Source organism: Lates calcarifer, linkage group LG2 (assembly GCF_001640805.2).
Source record: "Lates calcarifer isolate ASB-BC8 linkage group LG2, TLL_Latcal_v3, whole genome shotgun sequence".
Classification (NCBI taxonomy): domain Eukaryota; kingdom Metazoa; phylum Chordata; class Actinopteri; family Centropomidae; genus Lates; species Lates calcarifer.
Window position 1 is genome coordinate 30,343,073 of NC_066834.1, and position 20,446 is coordinate 30,363,518.

Consider the following 20,446-nt stretch of genomic DNA (forward strand, 5'->3'; position numbering starts at 1 on the left):
TCTGCCATGCTGGCTCCCCTTTTTACACAGTCCATTCAGTTCTGTGACTACCTCTGCTGTCAGCTTAAAGGAAGAACAACAATGCCCCCCGATTCCATGTTTGTACCTTTTATACAGAACCCTGGAAAATCCAATAAATGTTCCACGCCAACATGTGGAACTTTGATGCGCATCATAGCATCAAACCAGAATAAATGCCAATAAATACCAATGACTACATCAGAGTAGTTTGACCCAGGAGCAAATGCTGATTGTACCCTTTCCCACTGAAGATGAAAGCCAGATGTTAGTGGGTTTCTTGTCCAATATGAAATGGACCTCCATCTGCTAAGTGGATGACACACTAGTTAGAATGAACCAATACTGTCTTCTAAAATTCTTGTTTGTTTAAATTAATTTTATTTGCTGGGATGACAGTCATGTCCAAGGCCTTGGTTCTCTGCCTGAAAATAGTGAACTGCTCCCTCCAGGATTGTTTAGAATAATAAGGTTTTGGTTATATATAAATCATAGCTCTTCCCGTCCACCACATTTACGTCTGCTTTTCCAAGGTAGAGAATATTGCCAGGAAAACTGAGAATCGCAAATAGCATGGTCACATGGTAAATCCAGTGGAGTGCACAATCATTAGTATCTCTTATTATTTGTGTGATCCTCCTTAAATGCATGTGTAATCCTGAGTGAGACCCTCAATGCACACTAAGGTTGAACGATTGGATGAAAATCATCCGTCTCTGGTTGTTTTTGGGGGAGATGTTTTGGGGATATTTTTGTGATTTTATTTTGCTTATTTAAGGGTTTGCTTCCTTGAGAAGTCAACTCAGTAAATAATTAACCTGAAAAACAGAATTCAAAGTAATAATACTAATAGTAATAACCTGTCCACAGATTTTTGCTTACCAAAGATCTCAAGGTGATTTATTTTGTTTAACTAAAGAGGAGTAGTAGGAGTAGTAAAAAATGATTTTCATATTAAAGATGAAAGATGATAGAGGATAAGGTGAAGGTATTTTTTTTCCAAACACTTGTGCGAATATGTCAGCAACCACTGGTTGTTTGACTGATGGAGGTCAGTTAAAAATTTTACCATATCACCCTACCCTACTGCACACACTCACAAAAATGACACACAAACTGCACCTCCAGCCTGCAGCAACTGTTTGAAACATGCAGTACATGCATATAGGGCAGAATGCATCACATCCGCACCTAAGACAAAAGCCTTAGGAAATCTGGCCCAGAGGCTGACATGTCAGTTACGAGTAAATGGTACAGAAAATGTAAGAATTTAAGGGAAATGGGTTTTTGTAGTGAAAAAACTTTGCTCAATGTCCACAAGGTTAAATACTTTTAAACCTAATGTAGTTACAGTATTAATCCAGTGGTGCAGCTCATTGTTCTTGAACTTACCCTGATCCAGAATCTGCTCTGCCTTTTTTGCATCCAACAGCTTTCTGTTATCTTGATGATCTTTGGAGGGGGGGAAATTTTAGTTAGACAGGTTCTTTTTAAAAAATGTAAATTAGAGTTCATGTAAATGTTTGGACAGTGACACATTTTCATTACTTTTGTCCCTGTAAACCACCACAATGGATTTAGAACAAAAGCCATCAAGATGTAACTGAAGTGTAGACTTTCAGTTTAAATTCAAGGGGATTAACAAAAATACTCAATAACCATTCAGGAATTACAGCCATTTTTGTACATAGTCCCTACATTTTCAAAGGCTCAAAAGAGCTTGGACAAACTAACATAATTATAAGGATTACTGTTAATATCTGGATGAAGATCCTTTGCAGTTGCCTTCAGTTGCTGCTTGTTTGTGGGTCTTTCTGCCTTCCTTTGTGTCTTCAGTAAGTGAAAAGCATGTAATGACTGCACTGCAGTCATTACATTGAAGGTTAAAACACAATAAATCCAGATGGCTTATTTTCATTGTGGTCCTCTATCGTAACGCTCCACGTGATAAAAAACAAAACAATCTACAAAAAAGAAAAAACACATGAAAAACAACAACAAAAAACAAACAAACAAATAAACATGGCACTCTGTGACCATTTCTTTAAACAAATTTCATTTTATCACTTTGAACAAATTCGGTGAAACACTCACTTTCAAATTAGTGGGCAGATTATTCCACTTTACTGCTGCACTATAGAGAAATGTATTTTTGCCCATTAAGCTATTGACTCGATAAGGTTTGAAATTTGTTGTGCTATGATTGCCCCTTATCAATGACATAGTTAATCACATATTTATAGCAACTGTACATATATTACTTTTGTCCACTGTCAACGAGTTAAGCTTTTTAAAATGTGTAGGATCAAGATGTGTTTGAGGATGAACCTTTAATATAACTTAATAATTTATTAACTTATATTTAACTTATTAATTTATTTTGAAACATTTGTAATTTATTTTTGAGGTGCTGTGATAATCCAGTGTACCAGGAGATGGCAGCGTAATCAAAATGACTTTGAATTAGTGCTCCTGCTTAAGTATGATGAACTGAACTGTCCAAAAAAAGAAGCTTTTCTGGCTAGAAACTATTCTTTTATTTATCTTAGTGAGGGATATTAAGACCATGTTTATGCCTGATAAGAGCCTATCTAAAAAGCAACCAAGATTATTTACATGGTCTTTAGCAATTATGTGGAACTCTCCGACTTTGACTATAAACTATGGTGATTTTGATTTTGAATCATCAGCATGTAAAAAGAGATCACACAAAACAGCTGTTTTTAAGTCATTTATATGTAGTAGAAAAAATAACAGGCCCAGTATACTATCCTCTCGCACCATGACGTCTCATGAGAGCCCCAGTTACATCAACCATCTGAACACAATTTGACCCAATTCAGGGCCAACCCACAGAAGCCCATGGCTTTTAATATCATTAATAAAATGCTGTGATCCACTGTATCGAATGCTTTCTGCAAATCCAGCATGACCATACCACAAAACTTCCCTCCATCTACTTCTCTTCTTATGAGGTCTGTTAAATATAGGAAGCATGTTTCAGTAGAATGGGTTTTTCTAAAACCAAACTGAAAAGGTTACAATTTGAAATGTATTCATATATCTGTCCCTGTATAATTCTTTTGATTATTTTTGAAAGAGCACTTAGAATGGATGCTGGTCTGTAGTTGTTTGGGTCACATTCACTTCGTTTTTTTGCAGTGGAATTATTCTTGCCATTTTTCTTGCATTAGAAGAAGAAAGCTCTTGGTTGCTTTTACAGTACTTTTACAGATTGAGTGCACTTTGGATCATGAGCCACTCCTTTCCTTCTCCATACGCTTCTCCTTCCATCATTCTGGTACAAATTAATCTTGGTTTCATTTGTTCAAAGAATCTGGCAAAAATCTCATCTGGCTTTCTTTTTATCAATGCTTTCAACTTTGTGGTAAACCCACTGTATTTACTTTCATTTAGGTATCTCTTGATTGTAGATTTTGACAATGATATGCCTGCCTCCTCGTGAGTGTTTTTGACCTGGCTATTTGTAGTGAAGAGGATCTTTCCTCACCAAGGAAAGAATTCTAGAATCGTCAACTTTACCTGTCTTCCATGGTTTTCCAGGACTTTTGGTGTTATTGAGCTCATCAGTGCACAAAAAACTGATGATGGCCATTTGCATTGACACCTCTTTGGACTGCATATTGAGAATTCCCATGAACAGCTACCAAATTCAAATTCAACATTTTCGCTCCAGACCTTTTATCTTCTTAATTTGTCATGAAATAAATGAACAGGCCACATCTGGCCATTAAACTGAATTGTCCAATTACTTTTGAGCCTCAGAAAATGGAGGGATATTGTAAATCTTAAATGGTTAATGTGATATTTTTGTTAAGCTCCTTGAAATAAAGCAGAAAGTCTATAATTTAGTTACATTTTGATGGTTTCTTTTCAAATCCATAACGTTGGTGTACACAGGTAAAATTCGGAAAATTGTGTCACTGTCCAAATACTTATGGACTCAACTGTATGTAAACTGAATTACACAAGGTGACATAAAACATAGCAAATAGAAGTGTGATTGAGTCTTACATTAACATACATTCATATTCTATCCAAAAGGGAAAAATGCTTCATTAAATAACTTTGGGTTAGAGGTATGCAACATAAACAAATTTGTACCTGTTGAGTGTTCCATATGCATCATAGAGTTCATATAACCTGGACTGACAGTGATGGGAACATTGGCCTCAGCTGGAATATGTTGAAACAACTCTTTGGAGCCTGTCTCCATGCAGTTCATGTAGGGGATTGCATGTTTGCTGTCCATGTAGTACATTATGTAGAAGTTGCACATTTCATCATCAGAGGTGCCACTGCAGACAAAACAGAAAAGTAGATGGGGATAAATACATCACATTGCAATAGTAGCCATGCTCTGCATGTGCCTGATATTTGATCCCTCTTGAGGACATACTGAACTGCCTTGTTAACACCCCTAAAAACCATGTCTGGTTGCAGTGCTTTATCTGTCCATCAAGGGAAGCACTGATTTGTCTTTGTTTGTATATGCAAAAAGAAAGATGATCTTTATGTAATCACTGAGGAGCAGTGTTATATCTGTATCATTATGATCTTCTCTACAAACTGGCCAATATATTATCATATACAGACCGCTGGCAGTTGTTATCTTTATAGCACAGCAAAGATACAGTCAATACTCTGTGACAATTGAACACTGACAAGTTGAACACTGTTAAATTTTGCACTCATATCTTGGTCACAGTTCTTAAATAATCAACTCAACATAACATCAGAAAGAACTGAGTATGCTAGTCAACTCCTTGTACAGGCACTGGTCATCTCTTGCCTCAACTGGTGTAACACCCTCCTAACAGGACTGCCAGCATGCACAGTAAAACCTCTGCAGGTGGTCCAAAATGCAGCTGCATGTCTGGTCTTCAATCAGCCAAAAACAGCTCCACTTTTCATTACTGTCCACTGGCTTCCTGTTGCTGCTCATATTCAAGTCACTGATGCTCATCTATTGAGTAACCACTAACACAGCACCCATCTAGGGTGAGAGTAACAGGCATTGGCTAGGATCTCAGGCACTTCCTGGCACTAGGGTGCACCTGACTTGCTTCATCTTGCACTTGGGGACGATAAACCTGTGGCTGAAGGTGCTCCCCATCTGCAACAGCTCATCATACTCATCATAGAGGGATGGGTGGGGTTGCCCAAGAAATTGATGACTAATTTTCCTGTAACTTTCCCTACATGGTGAACTTGTAAAATCTACAGTATTTTAAAAAAAAAACAACTGAGCAGTGTTTGTGCAGTTTGGTGTCTGTTAAAAGCCATGTATGTATCTCTCAAACTGGCCTTCTTGAATTGTATTTCATTATCTCATAACTGAAACAACACAATCCCAACAATATAGATCCTTATATTTCTTTTAAAGACAGGGCTGTTGTTCATCTGAATGCCCCAGTGGCACACACAGCTTGTAGAGCAAGTTGCACACTACATGAGCAACCAGACAGCAAGTGTAAAGAAACACAAAGTGTGACAGAGGGGAACGGACTGTGACTGAAATAAAGCCACAATACTTGTATATACCGCTGACAAATTCCCAAAAAGTTATATTCTAATACAAACAGAGTTCATCTATTATTCAAATAGTCTTAATACAACCTCAAATAAAACCATAGAAAATTAAAAGGCTCTTTTAATTATATGTAATCTATCATGTGTTGCAACCATGTGTTAGGTGCACTTGGTTTGACAACTCACCCAATGTAAGTTTTGGAAGTTCTTCCCTCACCAGTGAACACACATCTGGCAGCAATGGTGTCACCATACTTCACATTCACCTCCTTATTTGCAGGATAAAAAGCCTGGAGAAAAACACAATCGAAGCTGAAAAATGAGCAAACCCCACTCTCATGATCAATATATTCTTGACTGAATTCAGATTTATCAGTCACAATGTAAATCTAACCTGATAATTATAAATTCTTTAAAGAACCAGGAGCAACTTTGACAAGCTTATAGATGATTACAGATATAGTGGCAAGGAAAGATGAGTGAACCCTTGGGAATGACCTGGTTCTCTGCATTAAATTGGTTATAAAATGTGATCTGCTCTTCATTTAACTCACAAGTACAGACAAACAAAACGTGCTTGACACACAAACATTTATAATCGCCCAAAATCTACTGAGCAAATGGTGTAAAGCCACCCTGACATTATCCTGTAAGATATCTTGATAAACTTGGAAATTAATTTTCCTCCTCAATGATGGCAAGCTGTCCAGCCCCAGGAGGAACAAAGCAGCCCCAAATCATGATGCTCCCTCCAACCTTCAACTTTAACATTGTCATGATATTTTCATGATTGTATGCAGTAGCCATTTTTTACCAACCTTAGTTTTATTAGACCAAGAAACCTTTCACCAGTAGTGTTGTAGACAAGGGTTGTCTTTGGCTGGTTTGCTAACTCCTGACTACAATTAGCTTTTTTTTCCTGTCATTAGCCAAGGCGGTCACATACTTTTTCAACTTACAATGTGAATGTTTGAATGATTTATTCAATATGCAACCATATAATAATTTGTGTTTAAACAGTTAAAATGCATTGTGTTGTGTTTATTATTGTAATTTAGATGAAGATCTGACCTTATTTTAGGTTAAGTTTATCACAAAAGCAGATGGGTTCACTTACTTTTTCTTACCACTGTACTCTGCTTTGGGCTTTTATATTTACACATCACATTCTGCCATCATAAATATATAAGAGTTTTAGAATCTTACACAGACTGGTAATTGGTTCATTCAGGATAAATCCCATTAATGGTGAGACTGCATAAGCAGCTCTAACATGAGTTAGAGAAAGTCTTGATAATCACAAATAAAATATGACTTTGATCCAACATGCTATCACTGCAAGTTAGCAGCCTCATTAATCCATACATCTGAAGACCGTCCCAAGTTGTATATGTAGTGCACATAATATTTGTTATATGTCACAAACATATTACAAAGATACAGTTGGGAGCTTTTTGTCTGCCTTTTTTGGCATTGGCATCACATAAAACACATTAACAAAACACTCAGCAGACTGTCAGCACAATATGCTAACTGCACCTTGAGCCATTATAATGATACATAGAAAATCATCCCATTGAATAACTTGGAACTAGAGAATATTTGGCAATTTGCTTGATAAATGACTTAAATTGTTTATCAATTATCAAAATTGTTGATTACAGGAATAGTTTAACATCACCTTTTCACTTGATGAGAAGGTTCATAATACTCTCCTATTTATTTGATAGATAGCTAGCCTGTCTTAGTCCAAAGGTAACACAATTCAGACAAAGGTTTTGTATGGATTAAACAAAGAGATATGAATAGTGATTAGTGAGCTTTGAGGTGTTTGTGGGCCAATTTTGACACCTTCGGGCAGAGTCAGGCCAGCTGTTTCCAAAGTTTCCAGTCATTATATTAAACTTAGCTGAAGGCTGTCAACTCCAGTGCCATATTTAGTGAACAGATATGAAGGCACTGTGAAAATGTCATCTTTTGATTGTTTTCTGTTATAATGTACCTGTGGTAGCTGAGGGGACTGTCTTCCAATCAGACTCCACTTCCCATCTCGGATCCTGTAGCCAGTGACAACTTTACCTGTAACAGAGATATACATCCAGACTACCACTGATACTGACAAATGTTACTCTGAAATGAACTTTTAAATTCTCTGGTATGACTCACCAAGGTGGTGTGTATGGGTCCTGAAGGCAAATGGGTAAATGGGATATGAAGTGTAATCACAGGCGATGTCTGCATTTGTAACTAACAAGGAAGAATAAAAGGATGTCAAGTCAAGCCCATTCTGTGATCACTGTGCATCCCCTTCTCTATCCCTCCTATCTTTTAAAGCATGCCAATAACACCATTTGAATGTGGAATGTGAAAGTGGAAAGTGTACTACACATGAAATATGGATTTATTTTTGAATTCTTTTTTTTTGTAACTTACTTGCATAATAATATTTTTAACTGCCTTAATTAAACATCTTCCTCCACAAAGCAAAATAAGGAAAATGCATCAGTGTTTAATGTTGACTCAACACAATTAAGCTGGATGAAAATGTTGCCTAAATAAAGTGAAACACACACTGGCCATATCACTTAGTGCAGCAGTGTCAGCAGTGGGATATATTACAGTGACATAACCAGATATACTGACGTATGTCAACATGTGGGCTTTCACAAGACATAGGTGTTGCTATGCACATCATACATCAACACTGTGTGTTGCCGTTAAGGCAAGACAAAGGAAAAAAGGACTAGTAACATGGATCAAATATGGACTGTAGGAGGAGAGATGGGAACCCTGGAGCAGCTGGACCTGTCCTACTCGGTTTTCTGAGGCTTCTCTCGCTGGATCAGAGGACACATCAACCATCCACCCACAGATAAGTCCCCTTCACAACCCAAACTCTCCTGGCTTCTCCTATGCTCACCGCATATCTTACCAGAACCAGAAACCATTCATATTCACACACCTACATACAAACTGTACTAAACTGAATTGAACCCTGTGGGTTAGTTTAGACCTCACCTGTCTGGCACCCAACAACCTTATTCATTTCTGGTAGAGAGGCGTCTATGTTACATATGGATCAGGTCGTTCTGGGAAAAAAGTGTGGTGTAAATGCCGTCTACAACTGAAAATAATTACTGCTCTGATTCAAGTTAAGTCAGTTTTTATTTATATTGTGCCAAATCACAACAAAAGTTACCTCGAGGCACATAATTGAATTTCAGTTACTAATTATGTCAGATAATGCTGTGGACAAGGTACTCCACTTAAAAGCCAGTTCTTCTGAAGAGCACAGGTGACAACGGAGAAGATAATCAGATTTTGGGTTGCAGTTGCAACTGTGGAGTAGAAACAGGGTTGTGTCTTTTCGCCTATTTGGCTTCATGTGGCAGACATAGGTGCAAACACACACCTCTCAGAAAGTACAAAACACGTTGCATGTTGAGTTTCGCCTCTTCTCACTTTCCTACATAATTTCAGGATAGATTGAACTGAATTGTCATTTACCTTCAGTGCTTTTCTACATGGCAGAAGATGTTACACACAGATTCTGAGTTTATTGCTTAAAACATCATTTGGAATAGTGAAAACATCTTTAGCAATTTGGAGGACCATCAAAATCGTCAGGATATTTCAAATTTAAGTAAATTCCAAACAAATTTCCTCTGGTTACATATTTTGTAAAGGGGAATATTGAGGAGACTTTTCAGTTTTGACTCTTATTAATCATGATCATAGAATGACAGCACTACTGTGCAGATGATCATTTTTCCTTTAGTAAACAATAAAGGCAAGTGTCATTAACAACAAAGACATTGTCATTTTACAGCATACATACATATATATGAAAAATATACCAAACATACCTTTTTTTCCTGGAAGGATAACTGTGTCCACAGACATGAGCAGGTATATGCCAGCAATGAATGGCTGCCTTTGAGGAGGGAACATAGAGCAAAAGTCAGAGGTTGGGAAGATCTAAAGTTTTAATCAAAATGTTTAATGGCTTTTCTTATTTTCAAGTTATCTATATGTACATTCTTCCTCATGCTCAAGAAGAACAAGCTTAACATCGTGCTGCTTCTTATTCATACCCAACAGGCAAAAAACTTCACAGTTGCCTCCGATAACATTTCTTAGTTCAGCGTTCAGTGCAAAGTTGATGCTTGTGAGTAAACACTTACGGCTTGGATGTCATTCTTAAGGTAAGTCCTGAGCAATCTCTATGATGGTCTGTAGAACAAAAAAAATTAAATCAAAAAGCCACTTCTGAATGAACACTATAATCACCAAAGTTGTTATTTACATAAATGACATAAATGGAAGCAAATTATATGCTAGAGAATCATTATTAACATGATGCAGTCAAATTTAAAACCACAACAAAGTAGATCCTGAGTGAGATTTCAAGTTTATTTAAAAGCTATTTGATGCTGTGTATTGGACTGAATTACAATATACAGGTGTTCTTGCTGTACTTTAACCCTGTGCTATAGTGGTGTTTAGAGCTAAATGGAAACAGATCTTAATTTAGCATGTAACTATATTAACATTTGCTAATTATCACTGAACACATAGTACCAGTAAGGCCAATGGGAACATCATTAGTTTTTCAGGTATTTGGTCGTAAACCAAAGTAGTATAAATAGAAAATGTGACTTGATGATGGAGCTAAATGAAAAGTCATTATTGTATTTTTGGGGTGGGTCTGTAAGCAACCTGTTCTATATAGTTATAAAGCCTGTAAAGTTCAAGTAAAAAAAAGATATTCTATGAGGGAGAGATCAAGCTAATCATTCAATGAATTAGAATTTCTCCATGAAAATTTAAGCTGATATGAACTTAGCTTTTCCCTACAAAACAAGATTTTAAGAACGTTGACCTATAGTACCTGAGGTGCTGTGTTTGGTGGATGGAAGATGGATTCTAAGCTATAGAAAACTCAGAGGATACAGCTAGCTAGCTGTGTTTACTTGTTAGATGTGTATGAGGGAATATGTTTGGTCTTGTTAATCTTTTGTTTCTCCTTTTCTTCTTCAAAATGTCTGCTAACTAAACTAAGTATATCACAATATCAGAAATCAAATATGACAGCTCCAGCTGAGGGAAAAAAATATTAAACAAGATCTTTTTGTTCCTGCTTGCTGACACGCACCTTGACCCTGACACGCACCACTTGTTGTATGTGGAGAGTTTGCTCTCTTGGATCTTTCCAGACTTTAATGGAACTTGATTTAAATGATGAAATCATTTCTATGAACCATAAATGTCAGTTTTTTAACTTTCATTAGGACTCACCTCTGAAAGAACTGACATCTCCATAATGGATCTGCAGTACAAAGTAGGACATTCCTGAATTTTTTCCAACTTTAAAACCAACATCTGAAGAGATAATAGAGACAAGAGCAGAGTTTAGAAAAAGACATGAAACCACATACAGATGTAAATAAGTGAGAAACAAAAGATAGAAAGACATATTGTTGTGCATAAAAAAAAATATTACTAAAGAAATAGTCCCTATGAAAACTGTAAGCATTGAAGTGTATGGATTATACAGAGTAACTGTTTTTGGAAAAAACATGCTCCTTTAAGATAATGCAAGATGGACAAAATCATTTCCATTTCCCTCCATGTATTGGTGAGGAGATAAAAATCTCAGAGCCTCACAGTGAAACTCTCCAGATGGCTAGATGCAACCTGAGGTCAGTCAATAAATATGACTTTTGGTAATTGTGAGCCAACCCTTTGAGAGACTTACCTTTGGGTAATTTAGTAGGAGGTGCGTTGCGAGCCCAGGCATACATAATGGAGGCTTCATCCTCGCAAGTGCCTTGTACACTGCCACAGTCCCTGGAGACAGAAACCACCTTATGTTCACAAAGTGAACTACAGAGCAACACAAACACCTGACATGTCTATATGTTCAGGTACTTCCATAAAGAATTGGCAGCTCCATTATCAGGTCTATTTATCAGATTAAATTTCATTATCGGGCCAATAAAAAATGGCATATTTTTCATAAAAAAGACCCAATAATTATTGTGCATCCCTAGTATAAGGTCCTGTGTATATTGTTATTTTGTTTACATTTCACACACTTTTTTTGTTTATATTTTTATAATATTGTATTGTGTATATCTTGTTTGGTATTTTACTCATATCTATGCCTTTTTCTATTTTTTACAATGCCTGCTGCTGCTGTAACAATGTAAATTTCCCCGCTGTGGGACTAATAAAGGATTATCTTATCTGTCACAGTGATAGTATGAAATGTAGTTGAAATATAGCCAGTGATGCATGATGTGGACAGATGATTAATCGTAATGGCCAGTGGTTGGCAGTGTTTGGAGCAACATGTGTTGGCTGATGTGCAATTCTAGCATCAAAACACATGCATGTACAAGAAAACAGCTTTTTATAGCTGTCCACTGTAGTGATTACTATGCATGGAAAAAAAAAAAAAAAACTTTCAGACACAGAGCTGTGACTTCAAGTTGGATATTACCAGTAGCTGCTGGTGGAGACAGGAGTCTGACAGCCAAACAGGAGCATGTGATGGACTGTGTCCATACTGGCATGAGGTATGAAGTCCACTGAGGAAGAAAAGCACTCTGGTTAAAATATTTCATACTTAAAGAACTGCACTGAATTACTCAACATTTTTTGAGTATGAAGATTTGCTGTCTAAGCAAATTCAGACACATACTGGGTTGCATCATGTGCCCCTCATTTCAAGAACAGCAAAGTTCACTGAAGAACAAACATATGCCAAAGAGACTAACATTTAGACACCACAGTGTCATCATCACAGACTGACTGGAGAAGGGGAGAAAGACAATCACCACTTCAAATTATATTTAAGTCAGCAGTCATATCCCACAAGAGGACTTCTGCTGCCACCACTATTCTGCTTCTTTTACCTTTACAATGTAAATACTATTACTTTTTTACTGCTTCTACTTAGAACAGGTCTATATACCATATGTTTGTCTACTGAAAATATTTTAAAGAAGATATACTCACCAATATATGCATCTTGATTAGTTGGCACAGGAAATGCCATGCACAGGTAAGTGTCCGACTGAAACATTTAAGAAAACAATGATGATATTCATTACTGAATAATAGAGAACAGTCACTCATTTGCACTATTGAACAGCACAACGTTATGGTGCACTCATTTTAGACTATCTGGAGTAACAAAAATAAAATAAAGTAAAAAATAAAGTTATGAGCACAGTTTACATGTGTGATATTTGAGAGATGGGTGACATTCAGAACAGCAAACTATGGCTGAGGAAATAAAAACATTCTTTTTTCTTTGGTCCAAATGTAGGTAAGGTTCCTGGATTCATCAGATGGTTCCTGGGCCCCATGAAGCATTTCTGTAGTTGAAACTAACTGTAAGATAACAAAAACTCAAACTGAGCTCACAAAACTCACACAGCACTAGCACTTTGTGCATAAAAGCTCCCTACAAAGTGTGTGTTCAGATGGATATTTGAATCATTCCAACTCTCCTAGAGAAACAAACACCATCTGGGGCTGCAATTAATGATTACTATTTCCATTCATTATCAATTCCATTCATTATTTGCGAAATGTACAATGTATGCTACATGAGTCTAAAGTGATATCTTTAAATGTCTTATTCTTTTGTCCGACCGACAGTCTGAAGTACAAAGATATTCAGTTTATTATGAGAAGAAATGATTGATTGAATGAATGATTAATCAATTATCAAGATAAATACAGATGTTCATAGATTCACTAATGGATTAATGGTTTCAGACTATTGATGAGTACACTCTTTAAGTCAAAGAATTCATAATATCCTCTGAGGAATATGTTTCAAAGAAACAGACTTACCCCATCTGGGGTAACACCAGGCATCCGAATATGCACAGAAAAGTTGTGAGAGTTTGTGAGGACCTGCTGCTGCTCAGTCCTGGACACACAGTTGTTGGAATCCAACAAGACATTTTCCTGAGACCTTTGGGAGGAATATAGGAACAAAGTGGTTTACTTTGAGCTCTATAACAGTTATAAATTGTAAACACAGCAGTATAAGGTTGTCTTGTCTGGAGACACAACAATCTATATGTACAAAAATACAAAAATATAATACATTTTAAGTTCATATCTACCAGCCCTTCTTCATTTAAAGAATGTGTTTGGCTGACAGTCCAAAGCACTGACAATACACTGAGCTGCTGCACTAAATAAACCAACCCAAAAACAACAATGAATTTATCCTAATCACAAATATTAACACAAATATTCTGTGTATCCAGAACCTGTTCCTCTGTGCCATATAGCTCTATTGCTGTCCCAAAACTATGTCACTGTTGCATTGGTTGACAACAGGTCCACAGACTAACAATGGTTTCAGAGTAGCTCCTGTAAGGCACTGTGCATGCTTGGACATGGTTTTGTTTATACTGCTTCCCTCATATGTTATGCTACATATTGCAACCTTTTTTTGTAATATAAGTTCTTTGCGAAATGTACAATGTCTGGGACACAGTCTGATCAATACGAGGTGTATGAATTAATGACACACAAGAAGAAATTATTATATGCGATGGATTCATAGAGCCATACTTGTATGAATGGGAGTTTTGGAGAGCAAGAAATACAACAGAGCAAGAGCCAATATCAATGTTACTTCATCAACTGAGAGTGACACACGGAGTATCCCATACAGAACTGCAGGAAACTGGTAGTGCAGCTGCTTAGAACTGCCAAATGTGGCAGAAAGTAAATGCTGCAATGAAATAAGCCAATCTGAAGCCAATAGTGCAGGAGCTCCAAGGTCCAATGGGTCAGGATGAACTCTGATGCGTTATACACCACCTGGACATCGCAGCACATCTGAGGCCCAGAGTGGAGACTTTCTGCAGGATAAACAACATAAACTGACAGCATAACATAGGAATCAGGGGTAGAATTGTGTGGTTTGGACACAATTGAAAAGGCAAACTTAATTATGTTCCAATGAAATCCAGCATATGGCAATTTATGCTGTGGCAGAAGACCGCAACTATACAACAAGCAATCAAGGCAAGCCAGCATACATGTAACACACGGCATGTGTGTGTGTGGAGAAGGATAGAGGGAAGATGGCGACTGAGATCACGTAGTTGGGGATGTCTTGCAGAGTTCAAGATGGTGGACTCAACCGCAAGAGGTGAGAAACCAAAGGGTCAACGTGATCTACCACTTGAGAAAATGGCAAGTGTGTGTAGTTGTGGGTTAGTGAGGAAAAAGAAAGGAGCGTGCAAAACCTAGGAAGGGAGATTCTACTCTCCCCAGAGGAATATGGTGAACTCTCTTCTATTACCACACAGCAACAGGGCAGGCGAACTGGCATTTGTCAGACCTGATACTGGTTTTTTAACTGGTAAAGGACAGTTCATGGGCTATGTTCAGTGGGGGAAATAAGTATTCAACACACTAGCAGTTTTTTCATTAAACAAATTTCCAATGTCGCTATTCATGTGAAATTTAATTTCATAACACTCCATTCCTTTAAAAAAAAGTTGAATGGACAAAGGAAAAAGTTTCAGCTATTGCAGCAATGACAGCACACAGGAAAAAAGCACGGTGGAGTAGGATTAGTCAACTCTTATTACCTGGTGGTGTCACATCCATGTCACAGGGAATCCGGTGGGTTTTGTCCAATGATAAGCCAGAATTTGAATTTAAGCCAAACTTCACACCTAGGTGAAGTTGACAGGTGTTGTATTGTAGTGTATAATTTGTCGACAGCTATGTGAAGTGCAAAAAGTGAAGTGCCTCAAAAGAGAGAATACTGCAATAAGCTATTGTGTGGAAATGGTATTATTAATATTTACTGTACGATTCAAAGAAAACATGTGATATGTGTGTGTTAAATTTCACCATGTGAGAGTAGATGTTAGTGTTCACTGCATACAATGCATACTTTGTGTAATCCATATTAAAGTGTGAAAAAGACAAATAATTTAAAAAAAATGATACAAGGAAGAGTTAGGAAATAATAGTGTAAAAATAAAAGATAACTTACTAAAAAGATAACTTTTTAAAAATACAACCAGGACAAGCCAGAACATAATGGTGTAAAGCAGAGAGGGAACAGGCCAAAAGAGGACAGGGCCTGCCCTGCCATGACCATGTAAGCTGGAGTGAAGAAAAGCCCAAGTGCTTTCCAGAAAACAGTGGAATTTGGGTGATAAGCTAATAGCGTACTTTAATGAGGTGACCAAGGATGGACAATTAGACCAACCAATGTTTTAATGGTGTATATTTAACAAACCAATAAAATGACCAGAGAGGCGTGGAAAGCCACAGCCAAAACTGTATAAAAAGAGGAACATGAGCCAGTACAGTTTGGAGCTCTTCAAGTGTATCATCTATGCACTTTGAACGGTTCTTGGGTTTCTTTGTCGACAAATAAACTCTGCTGCTGGATACTGCCGTCTCCTGATAATTTTTGAACACCTGAATCTGGCTGAAGATTTCTGATTGCGGCCCAGTGGTTTGGGACCCTAAACCCAATCCACGTCAGTATCACCAATACATGCATAGACTGCAGGGGGTCTTCCTCAGGTCTCTGGCTTCATCAAGGCCTTCTACTGGGCTCCAGATTGCGACCAATTAGTCGCATTCTGAGACCATTTTGGAGACAGTGCGTCTAAATTTTACGAGTAGGAGCACCAGTGCGACTTGCAAATACGCCCCCAACCCTGTTCTATGGTTGGGTCGGGTTGTGACGGGCAGTTTATCATTTATGATTAATAAATGATAAACTGCCCGTCACAAGTATTAACTCAAGCTGATGAGGACTATGCTTGTTACTCAACAAAAAGTCAAAGTTACTGTCCTTTACCTTTTCTTAGTCAAACCACACTGTTCATCAAGAATTTAGAAAAGCGATATTTGCAATAACTGTCCACAGACTCCCAATACATTTAACACTGCCACGGCGTGCTGGTTAATATTTGCAAATAGCAAATTGTTTTTAAGAAGCTGGTGCTCCTAAAATTTTTAGTAAGGTGTGCCAGTGCTACAAGAGGAAAAAGTTAGTCTGGAGCCCTGCGCATGGTGCAACATTAGCAGTGCATAAATTACTTGTTCCACCTGTTAACAATCCTAATACATCATGTTTGGGTGGGGATTAAAAGTCTTGCTGTCACTGTGTCTTAAGCAAAGTGATCCAAGATGCTTTTGCTTCAAGTGACCATGTATAGCAGTTATACTGCGGTGATGAGTCATTTCAAATTTGCAGAACTTGGGTCTCTGTATAGAGCACTCCCACACTTTAGACAGCAACAGCACTCACCATTAACAAAGTGGATTATCTTCTACCACACAATTTGAAAATCAGTCTTTGGAAGAAAAACTAGAGACTAAACCTTCAGTGCCCACCAGCAATGAAATATTGTTACAAAACAAACCACATGTAAAAATAATCACAAATTTATGTGGAGTGGATCCTCCAAGAACGCAAACACACAGATGGTGACACCATCATGTACTCTGTGATGATGTATAAGAATTGTTATGCACCAAATCATTATGATTTAGTACCGGCAACCAGGAAAAGTCCAACAGCAAGCTGACTCTTGTCACTCACCCATTCACAGACATTTGCATTTCAAGGGCTGTCCCTGCTGTTGCGATCAAGCTAAAAATGGCTGCTAGCTTGTCAAAGAATGGTAAATGGACTGTACTTATATAGCGCTTTTCGAGTCTTTTTCGACCACTCCAAGCGTTTCACACTACAGACACATTCACCCCATTCACGCAAACATTCATACAGCACTTGTTCTATATAAACAGTGCTGTTGCTGTCTAAAGTGTGGGAGTGCTCTATACAGAGACCCAAGTTCTGCAAATTTGAAATGACTCATCACCACAGTATAACTGCTATACATGGTCACTTGAAGCGAAAGCATCTTGGATCACTTTGCTTAAGACACAGCGACAGCAAGACTTTTAATCCCCACCCAAACATGATGTATTAGGATGTTAACAGGTGGAACAAGTAAGTCTAGCACAGACACACACATTCGCACACGGATGACACACACATCGGAGGCATTTGGGGCATGCGGATACTTGGCATGCGGACTGGAGGAGCGGGAATCGAACCACCGACCTTCTGATTGGTGGGCGACTGCTCTACCTACAGTCCGCCCCAAGAAGAAGGAGGAAAGAAGGAGCTTTTTTTGTTTCCTGTGTTACTGGGAGGGATTGAATGTGAGGGAAAAGTGAAGAACAGGCCTTTAGGATGTCAAGCACCTCTCCAAAGGCCAATTCACGTTTATTTGGCTCTGTATGCATCTGTAAATGTGCCCAGGAGTCTCATATATAACCATTGCGTAAGCACAAAATAGGGCCTGAAAGAGGTGTACGCAACTTTCCTCTCAAAAGTTGTGATCTATAAAAACAAATTTGACAGAAGAATGTGCACACCTGTACAGGAACTCTGACCCATGCATACGTAGTAGAAACTGGTAAGGGAGATGGTAATGTGGTGAATTGAAACCAGATTGAATAATGACACCTTTAACACGTTTAATTTGGCATAATATCAGACATCAATTATAGATCCAGCTTATCATAAACATTCAGACCAGCAGTGTTACTTATACTTACACTTGTACTGAGCCATAAATAAAGAAACTGTGTTCACACCAACTTTGATTTTCAAATGATATGTCAGGGTGGGGGATATAACTGATTGACATGATCATTTGGCAAGGCATGAAAAGATCAGTCTGACTGTTGTAAACATATAAATACGGTGACACTCATGCGTATGCTGATGGACGCACTGACACTGCTAGGAGATTACATGAATGGAAGAATTAGGAGGGAACGCACATTCAGGCACCACAAAGATTTCCCTCGATAAATAATAATAATAATAAAAATAATAATACGATTTGGATTCTAGGATTAGACAAACCGACCCAATGGAACCACGCCATCCCAGTACAAATACGGGTACTAGCACTCTGGGGTTTCTGGCAAATGGCTGTCACCAGGAGGAATTAGCCGACAGGTGTGTGATATAATTAACAACGTACAGTCTTTAGAATTTTTTGCCTAAAGCCTCTGTTAAATTCCAGTGATGTGAGCTCAGGTGTAACCGTAGCAGCAACATGTTGCCACTCAGTTTTTACTTTTGCTTGTGACCCTTTTCTGTGATCACTAAGTAATATGTCCATTCTGACCTCCACCTCACCCACAACAACCTCGACTTCTGTGTCAGAAAAAATCTTCTTTTACCTCCTCTCAGTAGCTGCTGTGATTGCTTTGCAGTGACCATTTATGATTAAATGTGGTTGTGTAGAGGGTGGGACACAAGCCTGATCCACGTACGCACATTTCCAGGAGAACACATGGTTTTATAATCCGATTTTATGTGGCATTTGCCATTTTCAGCTTTTCAGCGTACGTACACTTTTAGTATAGATCCTACACCCTGTTTTATTAATGAGACCCTAGATCCGCAAAGGGTTTGAGCTGACCCTGTGTGGATGTCTCCATGCAGCCTAAAATCTGAGTCCACTGCAAGCATGCCGACTGTGCATGGATCATATAAGTAAACTTCACACATTTCGTGCACCGTATATAAGTAATGTTAATTTTCTATCCCCCGGTCCTATTCTTGTGAACATCTTGTGAACATCGCTACCCAATTTGACTGCACATTCAAACAGGGAACTGAGTAGTTTGACAGCAAGTTGAAGAGAGCATGCTTGGTCAGATTCATCATCATCTGAATTAAACTTGAGTGGAAAATGTCAAGTTTTGCATCTGTCCAAAACAGTTGTTGCAAACAAGAATTTGAACAACTAGAAGCTCTATCATCCTTGGTTATTTATGAATGTGCAGAAAGGTAGAGATGTGGATAACAGAAGGTTACAAGACTCTTGGCTTACAAAAATTTGCCATTTTAACATTTGCATTTATCTCAACAAGAGGGATGACTAAGAACAAAGATTTAAGGTCAATTATATTTCTGAACAGGTAAATGGCTAAAACATTTCCAAAACTACATTTTTCATCTCCAATTCATTCTATCCGAGGCAAAATGATCTATTTTTTCTTACCTTTTGGACCCGTACAGGAGGTTTTGTAATTCCAGGCTGTGGCTCTGACAGATGAATGCTAGCACCACAACACAGAGCACAGGGACTCCCATCATGCCTGTGATTGTCACAGTGTGTTTTCCTGCTGCTGTCTGGGCTGCAAATGTGAAACAGTAGATGTCAGCACTGCCCTGTAACCCGGAAAAAGACTAGGTTAATAAACTGCACAAGAGAGTGCCTGTCTCACCCGCTGCCTTTGCTCAGCTTCGTAGAGGAGAAGAGATATAAGGGAAGGTAAAGGTAGTATCCCTGCTGGACCTCACTCCTCTAGCATGTTGGACTGCAATTTACCCTTGGTTCCTCCAAGCAGGTAAATGGTTCAAAAGTCTGTCTGGGCAACCACCTGAAAAAAAGAGTATGTGTTAAAAATTAATTGCCAAGAAGATGTGACAGCATATTCAGCACAGACATGGAACCCAGCAGACTGTGTCAATGCATTTTGTTTATTTACATGTTGTTAATAGGGTTAGCCCATTCAAAATATACCATATTAACTATAGCCCCCATCGTCTCTCTGGTTCTTAAGGTGTGCACTGAGAAAGACACACAATTTTTATGTATGATGCTCCTTCTCATTGGAACAGGTTTTAGTCAGACATGAAACTTTAGGAACTATCGCCTGCTTGATTTTAAGACCATTTCCACTGAACATTTACGTGAATGTTACACATGTAAGACACATTGCAATGCTACATGATAATATACTCATCAATCCACACAACACTAACTGA

The 20,446-nt window shown here is 38.1% G+C and overlaps 1 protein-coding gene across 3 annotated transcripts in view; it reads right to left on the bottom strand.

Moving 5' to 3' along the window:
* pam (peptidylglycine alpha-amidating monooxygenase) overlaps positions 1–20,446 on the bottom strand; it is a 41,085-nt gene that overhangs the window by 19,046 nt on the left and 1,593 nt on the right. For all 3 annotated transcript variants that reach the window (XM_018667895.2, XM_018667894.2, XM_018667893.2), the window contains exons 2-15: positions 19,903–20,058; positions 19,677–19,812; positions 13,441–13,564; positions 12,595–12,652; positions 12,077–12,164; positions 11,330–11,421; positions 10,870–10,953; positions 9,756–9,804; positions 9,438–9,505; positions 7,738–7,818; positions 7,574–7,650; positions 5,758–5,861; positions 4,144–4,337; positions 1,411–1,470 (exon numbers count right to left, since the gene is read on the bottom strand). In XM_018667895.2, the coding sequence (XP_018523411.1) occupies positions 1,411–1,470; positions 4,144–4,337; positions 5,758–5,861; positions 7,574–7,650; positions 7,738–7,818; positions 9,438–9,505; positions 9,756–9,804; positions 10,870–10,953; positions 11,330–11,421; positions 12,077–12,164; positions 12,595–12,652; positions 13,441–13,564; positions 19,677–19,771 (1,174 nt within the window). In that variant the 5' untranslated portion in view covers positions 19,772–19,812; positions 19,903–20,058. The remainder of the gene's footprint in view (positions 1–1,410; positions 1,471–4,143; positions 4,338–5,757; positions 5,862–7,573; positions 7,651–7,737; positions 7,819–9,437; positions 9,506–9,755; positions 9,805–10,869; positions 10,954–11,329; positions 11,422–12,076; positions 12,165–12,594; positions 12,653–13,440; positions 13,565–19,676; positions 19,813–19,902; positions 20,059–20,446) is intronic.